Source organism: Oenanthe melanoleuca, chromosome 2 (assembly GCF_029582105.1).
Source record: "Oenanthe melanoleuca isolate GR-GAL-2019-014 chromosome 2, OMel1.0, whole genome shotgun sequence".
Taxonomy (NCBI): domain Eukaryota; kingdom Metazoa; phylum Chordata; class Aves; order Passeriformes; family Muscicapidae; genus Oenanthe; species Oenanthe melanoleuca.
The window spans coordinates 120,154,251-120,163,967 of NC_079335.1; the positions used below are offsets into that span (position 1 = coordinate 120,154,251).

The window sequence follows — 9,717 nt, forward strand, 5'->3', positions numbered from 1 at the left end:
ACATAACTTTGCATAAATTGGGCAGGAGAGACTCACTCTGACATTATGTTAGTCACACCATGCAAAGTGCCAGGCATGCAGGACCATAGGGAATGGCAGAGCAGAGCCGGCAGTCTCTAGGTCTCAGCATGAATGCTGCTGTGTGCAGGCTCCTAAGAGTTTTCTGATACCCTCAAAAGCCCCAAATAGGAATCCTGCAATTAGTGCATCTAACTCCTCCTTTACTGCAGTCTTCTCTCCTATTGGTGAAAGGTCTTCGCAGCTCATGTAGGGACCCCACCCCTTTTGTGGGTTTTCATTCTGAAGCTATCCACAACTTTACACCTGAATGAATGCCAAACCTCTCTGAATATATAAAGGAAGCCTTCAAGAGCAATTCCAGTTACACAGAAGAAGCAGAAGGAAAAGATTTCATCCAGCTTTGTGAAACAGAGACTGAACCAGCCATGCTTCTCCCTGCCATTCACTTCTATGGCTTTCTCCTGGCTTGCATCTTCACGAGAAGCTATTTGGCTTTCAAGAACGATGCCACAGAGATACTTTATTCCCACGTTGTTAAACCCGCTGCGGCGAGCCCAAGCAGCAACAGCACGTTGAATCAAGCTAGGAACGGAGGCAGGCACTACAGCAGCACTGGATCCGACCGTAACAGTGAGTATCCCACCGGCGGCACCTCCACCGCAGCCGTGGGCGGCAGCCCCGCCCGGCGCGGCCCCGGGAGCGGGAGCGGGAGCGGAGCCCCGGCCGGAGCCGCGCATCCCGCGGCAGCCCCGACCCCCCGCCCGAGCGCGGCGCTCCGGGAGCCGGAACCTGGAGGAAGCCCAGGGGCCCCGGGCCACGGGGAGATGCTGCTGGTTCCGGGCCGGGATCTGCCTCGCCGGGCGGCCCCCGAGCCAGCCGCGCTCCCACCCCCGTGCTGGGAAGTCCTGTAGGACCGGCTCTCTCGGGCAGGTTACTTCCTGAGGGAGGTTCATGCAGGAATGCCGGCTTCTATGCTATCTACCCGGCAGGGAAGCGAGATAAAGAGAAACGAGAGAGAGGCATTTCCAGAGCGCTGGCTTTTTTGACTCACCTCCCACTGCGGGCAGGGGAGGTGTCTGGGCTACTTTTCGAGTGCAATAAAAAACTCTGAATTTTGTTCCCGCTGTTTAGTTTTATTTCCTGCTGTAGCACCTACCCGCTTAACACCTCCAGCAAAAGTAAACAAATCATCTCGTAATTTACCTATGATCTCTGCTCTAACTTGCCTTTTTATATCCAGTCTTTTCCTTCTGAGTTTTATGTATATATGTCAGATACTTGGGGATCTGGAAACCTGCTGACTTTATCTGTTCCCTCCTCCTTAAAATGAAAGAAATCCAAAGAGAGAAACATACACACACCACCCCACCCACAGCAACTTGATAAAAATAGAGTCATCCCTGGAAAGTGAAGGCAACAAGTGACACCGATATCTTTCAGCTAAGCCAGGTGTGTCAGCTTCTATGAATGCTAAGGGTTTAAATGCACAGGAAATATCTCATCATTATGAGATTACTGGAACAGCCCAGTAGGTATTCATTGTCACTGAGCTGTCACTGGTGAAAAGCTTGAGCCGGGGAAGACAGAAAAACAGAAGGAAAGACAAACTCAGATCTGTGACCAGATGTTTCCAGGTACATTCCTGAGTGCAGCTGCAGGCAGACAAGCTTGAATCTTTTCTGCAAAGCAGGCAGTAGAGCAGCCCTGTCAATATTCCCTGGGATGAGCCTGCAGATTTACAGTCCCCTCTGCCTGCCCACCGAGACACAGAGGACAGGGTGAAGCAATCTTAACACATTGCCTCCGTTCAGAACTTGCTTCCAAAATTCCAAGTAGAAACAGAAGCAGCCTGTAGCTGTGATATGTAGATGTACCTTCAAAGCTTTTTATGATTCACTCTAAAATGTTTCTAGTAATTACTTCTATTTTAAAAGCGTTAGTTAATTGCATTGTGTGTAGAATCTGTGCCGTAATTGTCCTTCGAAAAGAGGGAGAGCACAGCCAGTAAAGATTGCTTATTAAAATTAAGCACACTGTGGGCGTTTATTTCAAAGTGTAATTACTGAAATAAACAGTTGTGTTTATTGCAGGGTGCAGAGCCGCACATAGAGGCGGGTACAAACATGCCTGTGTGAGAAGCTCTGCATGTTGACTCTGTCAGCTGCCTGAGAGAATTTGCAGGATTCTCTATGTTACATATAACATGCAGACTACTAAGTTACAAAGATGGTGTTCTCTCGGGGGGCAAAAAGACCCCTCTGAAATTGTTACTGCTAATCATTCTGCTAATTAAACTTCATAGGCAGAGCCCCATTTTGTGTCAACCTCAGCTGTTACCACTTCTGCAGCGTCTGCTCTGAGCCGCAGAGTTCATGGGACAGTTCAGTCCACTGTAACCATGGAATGAGAAGAAACACACTATTTGAAATTCATTTAAAAGCATTTCAACTGTTTCCAAAGCAGTGTTTTCTCCCTTGCTAATGATCCAACGTAATTGTTGTAAACATCGCAGAGCAGATTCCCTAGACTGTGAACAAGCAGGAAACATTTCTTCCCTTGGGGCATTTTTTCCTCTTCTAAAAGGTATGTCCCTGAGAAGAAGTATAGAGAATAAAATTGCCTCTTCTACCACAACTGCTGAAGTGCATGTAATTAGGATTTCTTTATGCTGTGGTATTATCCAGAGATACCATCACCACTTGAGGCCCTTGTGTTGGGGGACACAACAGTAAAGAGATGTCCTGTAAAGATTACAGCCTACTTTTAACTTCTGCAAAACATACCTGGGTAATGTGAAAATGACTGGTTAAGGAAATCATTCCATTCTGAATCTTAGTGTTTCTTGTTCTGTGCACTCTGCAGATCGTGTTCAAGTTGGTTGTCGAGAACTGAGATCCACCAAGTACATCTCAGACGGTCAGTGCACCAGCATTAATCCCCTGAAAGAACTGGTGTGTGCTGGTGAATGCCTCCCTTTGCCACTGCTCCCCAACTGGATTGGAGGAGGCTATGGAACCAAGTACTGGAGCAGGCGGAGCTCGCAGGAGTGGAGATGTGTCAATGACAAAACTCGCACCCAGAGGATCCAGCTTCAGTGCCAGGATGGAAGTATAAGAACCTACAAAATAACTGTGGTCACTGCCTGCAAGTGCAAGCGCTACACCAGGCAGCACAATGAGTCCAGCCACAACTTCGAGGGAACCTCTCAAGCAAAACCCATCCAGCACCACAAAGAAAGGAAAAGAGCCAGTAAATCCAGCAAGCATAGTACAAGTTAGAAGTCAAACATTCTCTGCTCTCTCATTTCCCTCTCCTTGTGCCAAAATTGAACTCACCTGTAACCATTTGCTTTACCATTCTGACTGCTTAAAGACAAGTCTGCCATTGCTGTGTTCTCAGTGTGACACTACATTATTATTGCTTTGACCAAAATCAAAAGGGGCATTCTCAGCATATGGACCTTTTGGGTGATTTTCCAAACACTCAAGATGGAGAATAATACAAGCCTTCCAAATACCATAATGTAAACCTTCCAAAACCACATTATAAACTTTTACAATTTCTCCAGCCACGGAAGTGAAGAAAATTTGTCAAGAGTATTCACTGAAGTCAATTTTGTAAAATGATGCTTTGTTGTTTGTTTTCCTGAGAACAGTTATCACATCTATTGCCTTTTATATCATGTTTTATGATCTTCTGACAACAGCTTAAAGTTCAAAACATTGTATCTGCTTTCAGATTAATTCTAAAAAAAAAGTGCTTTGCATGCTCATCTTTCTCTTATCTCAATATACCAAAAATTAAAATATGCATGGCAGCAATCAAAAAGTAAAGCTGAACAAACTATTTATTTGTTGTTGTAATTATTTAATGAGCTTTTATGTGTGTTATTTCCCTTAAAAATTTCCTTATGTTTATAGCTTCTCATATGTATCAAAGTATTTTCCTATGATTTGGGGCTGGATTAGAACATACATTTTGTAGATAATGTAAAATAGACATTTTAGCATTTAGGTATATATATATAAATTTTGAATATTCATAGATTTAGGTGTTATTTTGACATAGCAACATAAAAACTGTATTTTTCATTCTTCATCTTGTATTATTTTTGTTTAAAAAGTGTGCAATGAAAAGACAGATATGACTTCCTTTCAAATTCATTGGTTTCTTTTTTTTTTTTTTTACAAAAATAAACACTGCTAAAAAACTGTATTGTCTGGCTCTCTGTATGAAAATGCACACATTTCAACCAGTCACAACACTTAAACTTAAAAAAAGGGAAACATTATTTGGTTTAAAAAAGTCTATCTATGAAATTTAACATTAAAACAATCTTTCTCAATGTAAAGATCTTATACCACAGTTTAACAGATGGTGCTTATTAATGGTCCAAGTCAGGTTCTTATTTAACAGTTCTCAAGATCTACATTTCAGAAGAAGTATATATTTGAGAAATTTTACAAGCTGCTGAGACACCATCATTTTTTTCATTAGTAATGATCAAGTCAGAATAATGTATAAATTACATATGGTTTCATTTTTTTCTATAGAACCAATAGAGTCCTGCACATTTATTCACAAATTCTTATAGAATGTATCAGAAAATTAATAATTAATCTACTTTTCAACACATAGTGCATGAATCATCTGTCCTTAATCTTTCAAGCTGCATTTAAACACTATAGGCAAGATTTCATCATGGGATTCTGCTGTTCTTAAATCATTAACTTTTACAATCCATTTGCACCCAAAGTAAAAATTACACAAGAGGAGAGTAATGAGAAATCTTGCCTGATAAGGTCTCACCCAAGTTCTCTTTGACCTTCTTTTTATCTCATTCTATTTTGCATTTTAATTCCAAAAGATTCATCATTAAGTCCTTGGCAGAGATCTTGGTCATTAATGTAGAACTGTTTGAAAATCACTGCTGCTGCCTGACTTGACTTACTGCGTCTTAATTTTTATTGACGAAATGTAATGGTTTTCACTCAAAGTTACTTTCACGAATTCACTTTAAAATTTGCCATATGTAAAAGAGAGGAACACTTTCAAATTCAATTTTACGTGATCCACATGGTAGTACAGTTAAGAATTCCCATTGCATTAATGAACTAGCTTTTTAAATTCAGTTTTGTGATTGTAAAAATAGCAAGATGGTGAGACCAGAGACCACTTATACTTAAATTCTCTGATCTTAAAGCTACTTCTTTTAAGCATAAAAGAGAGATGATGAATAAAGGAGTTAACAGGGAGAGAACTGAAATTACATTGCTGCTAGGCATATCAGTTCAACAGACTTAGAGATTTATTATTTTTTTTATTTTAACAGACATTATAGTCTCATTCAATCATTTCATGACAGAAAAATTTTTCCCAAATGCCAAACATCAATCTATTATTAAATTGCTGTCCAGCTACTTGTTGAAGATAATAAAACACAAAATATTGAGATAATGGAACAATATATGACCAATTTCATTGCCAATAATCACTAAAAATCAGTAAAGCTGCTCTACCTGTTCTGTATTTAACATCCAGAAATAAGAAGGATGAAAAAACTGCACATCTTGCTCATAACTCTTCTTCAGTCAGTGAAGTTGGACTGTAGGAACAAAATACATGTTTAATATCAGTTTACATCTAGAAATAGGAATAATAACTTCTAGATTGTCATTTTATGCAGAACTACCCAAAGGGGAATAATCTGACACACTTCCACTAAAATGACTTTGTGAAATTTTGCTGGACATGCTATAGAAAGACCATGGGCCCCATTTCAAAGTCTGGCATATTTAAGGGAACATGAGGGAAGCCAGCAGGAGCAGCATTTTAACTTAGATGTGCCACTTGAGTTAGCCAAGATCTCTTCTTTGGCCATGACTAGCCTTTTGGGGGAGAGATCTGCAGGAAAGCAGCACTAGAAATATGTTAGTGTAGAATTTTCTGAAGGAATAATGTTACTCTGTGGTGCAACTTGTGGCTCTGAATGCTTCAATGTGGCCTGTACAATCTGCCTTCTGTTTTATCCTGTTACATGTGAACTCACAGGGGTCTATCCAAGGATCCAGACAAAAGGCATTGCATGAGTACATTTAACTAGTTTCTTCTGGAGAATCTCCAGCATGTAAAGTTGCAGTGGGCAGGATATGGGCCATTGCTCTTGTGGAAGTCAGTGGCCAAAGTTTCTCAAAGTCTCACTGAAATAATTTTAGTTATGATACATCTCAAGTTTGCTTCCAAGTTAAAAAGGAAAGATAAACATGCAAAATTTTTGACCTAAGTATTAAGTCAAATAGATACAAGTAAATGTTTTGAAAAAGTAAAATGTAGAGGCAAATTAGATTTTTTTTCCATACATTAGGCTATTAATAGTCTAGATTTATTACACCAAAATTTTATACAAATTGACTTTCTCAATGTTCAGTCATATAGGCAGATCAGAATTGCAAATGCTTTCTTAAAAAGCATTTCAAACATCTAAAATATAACCTAGAAATTTTATAATTTCTCATACTTGTTTCTTGAGAAAATGAAAAATGAATAAATTAGAAACAATCTGTTAATCTACCATCACTATTTCATTACTTTTGAGTTGATGAAATCTGCTCCCAGCTAAGGGGTAAATTGTTTTGTAATGAGTGGAGATCAGTTTTCCTTAGACATCACTAGAAACAAACTTAGCCAGATGCTGATTGTTTTGATAGCATGGACACACTCAGAGGCACACTTCTTAGAGGCAGTGGTAGTTAGTATGTGTCATTAAGACATTTATCAACTGTGGAAGTCATAAGGGCCTGACATTTGCAATCTAGTCTAGAAAGGCCCTTGAGAAGTTTATTTATTCAGTTATTTAATAATAGTAACAAATCTGGTGCTCTCGCCTTTCCAGCAGCCTTGGAATCAAAACCACCCAATCCAAGCTCAGTCATTTGTTTGGAAATAAAGCAGACATTTGAATAACACCCTTCAAAATACCTAACAGATTTCTGCTAGTAAATCACTTTAGTCCTTCTAACCTTGACCTTTATATCCTTCCTGAAGAAGTACATTAATCAAGAAAGGACTGTTCAATACATTCCACTGTGAGAATCTTGTTGCTACAGTATTAACCTGGAGGTGTTCAGTTGAAAATTATAAGGAATCTTTAGAGTTGGAAGGTATCCTATTCTCATGATGCATTTCCTTTCCCGGAGGCCAGGCAAGGGGCTTTGATTTTAAGTTCATTGACATACATATAAACATCACTCCAGGCTAAACCTGAAAATTCTCTAGAGATTTATGAGCTAGGCAGACATTCTGTCACTGGATTTGCTAATTTTGCCTGAACGTCGCCCCCACAACAAAAAGCCTGCCCATGCATCTTTCTGAAAGACATCCAGCCTTTCAGATCACTCCTTCTGTGAGTTATGTGGACTGACACACTAGAAAAGTGTGATTTACAAAAGATATTGCCTACTGCTGAGTTAATAAACAAACATCTACCTCACTCAGTATTTCCATGACAAGAAAATACTCTTAATTTTAATTAATGCTTATTGAACAACATATCATGAAAATAAGTAGTCTATAATAATTGCTGAAAGAAATCTTTAGAAAGACAGGACTGTAACTCCATTATGGGAGTTTGCATTTTCTTACCTCCCTTTGGTTTGACATGATAGTGAAAGAGGTGATGCTACATTACCTGAAGTTCAGGCCTTAATGCTTCTTTACAATCACAAATAAACATAGAGGATGTCTTAATTGAAAAGAAAATCTGGAAAACTTCTTTAATACGGATGTTTGGAATATGGTACTACTTGAATATGATGGAAAATGAAATAAAATACAATAAAATACAATAAAATACAATAAAATACAATAAAATAAAATAAAATAGATATCAGAAAAGAGGCCCAAATGAAAATCCCCTGAAATGATAATATAGTTCTTGTCTACTAAACTGCAATGGTAACTCCTGTCAAAAAGTGATTTTTACTACCATCCACTTAAGTAAAAATAAATTAAATCACCAAAAAATGTTTGGAACACTTTGTCTATTTCTTGTCCCTTGCTCTATTTTAGTAGTTGTACAAGAGTGTATAATTGTCTCATTGTTTAAACTCTTAGCTGTTCTGAACTATATTACTACAGCACACTTGCTTTTTGATAAATAAATATTTTAAATCTCTTTTTAGAATGTCTGGATGCATTATTTTTAAATTTTGACTACTGAGAGGAAAAGCAGGGCTCTGGCTTGGCTTCCACATTTGGTTTGTTTTGTTAGCCCCAGTGAGAAGTGACTTAGTGAAGAAGCTGTAAAGCAACTTAATAAAAGCATAAACCATTTTGTGAAGTGTGATGTTTGGTTGGCTAAAGAAGAGCTATCCAGGCACAGTCATTAAAGTTCTTTTATGTAAAACAGTGGAGAGTTGAGAGAGAGGGCCTGAGAAAAGTACTTGCTCTACTACAAGAACAGCCACTGAGAAATCGAGTGACTGTGCAAAGCTTTAAAACACTCTGCAGCACAAAGACTTTATTTTCATTGCAGCCAAAGCAAGTTTAAACATCTGTTGCTTGTTAGATTATTATTTTATTTATTTTATTATATATTTATTCATTTACTTTGGGATGGGTTGGAGAAAGCCATTTTAGATTCCCTCTGGCCATTAAGTTGCGATGGAGGACAGAGGTCTGAGTGTTTCTATAAAGTAAAGCTGCAAAAATTTTGGTTTTAGCAAGGAACACTTGCTTTTGGTGTTTTTTTCTTTTTCTTCATTGAAAAAGCCTGCTGAAACTTTTGCTTTTGTGCATCTTTACTACAATTTTTAGAAAGTAGCCAGAATATCTTATAGCACCTGGCAACTGCTTGCACTGCACTGCATCTTTTGTTTTCAGATATTGAAATGCCTGAATCTGGGTTTGCCTAGAAGAGGAGAAAGAAGAGAAAATGGATCAAAATAAGTGAGCAAAATGGCTTGTGGAGGACAATATGTGCTATGTGTTCTTCATTTTCTTCTGATCCTCACAACTTTTCATGAGACTTCAAAGGACTTGCTCCATCTACAGACTGCCAAGCCCAATAGCCCATGAACACTGCTACCCCTGGGATGTAGCAGACTGTCACGTGGTAGAAAATAATTTCTGATTGTCTCTGTGCCTTCACTTCCCATGCAAAGGGAAGAATGCACAGCACAGTGTGTCTGTACCATTCCACACTGAACCAGAAAAGTAAGGGAGACTTTAGAATCTGCCATCTTCATAGAAATGCACATTCCACTGCACTGTTCATATCTTCTGGTGGGTGACCACAGCCTCCTATTTCTGAGGAGAATGAATACTGCCTAAACTGACAAGATTCATGTATAGGTTTCTTAGAAAACTGTCCATCTGCCACACACCAGGACTTCCTTGTTGAAGAATTTGGCTTAAAATCTTGCTTACCCCCTACATAAAATATATCAAATATTATATACATGTATAAACAACATTAAACTGATTTTGTGAACAAGACCATCAAGAACACACTAGTGAGTTATACATAAAGCCTCTTCAAGGTGTTATGCAATTAGTGTACCCATATTTTCTTTTGATCTTTTTGTAATCAGTTATTAATCTTGACACCTCTCCTAGACGAAAATGTTTGCAACATCTTTTGCCAAGAATAAAGTAAATATTAAGGATTTCCATTTTTATTTGCTTAATTTAATACTT

At 38.6% G+C, this 9,717-nt stretch overlaps 1 protein-coding gene across 1 annotated transcript; it reads left to right on the plus strand.

Annotated features, from left to right (window-relative positions):
• Window positions 1–262: 262 nt before the first annotated feature.
• SOSTDC1 (sclerostin domain containing 1) lies at window positions 263–4,204 on the plus strand. Its single transcript, XM_056484347.1, has 2 exons — window positions 263–651; window positions 2,884–4,204. The coding sequence occupies exons 1-2, from the start codon at window positions 333–335 to the stop codon at window positions 3,297–3,299; spliced, it is 735 nt and encodes a 244-aa protein (XP_056340322.1). The 5' UTR covers window positions 263–332; the 3' UTR covers window positions 3,300–4,204.
• Window positions 4,205–9,717: the final 5,513 nt, after the last annotated feature.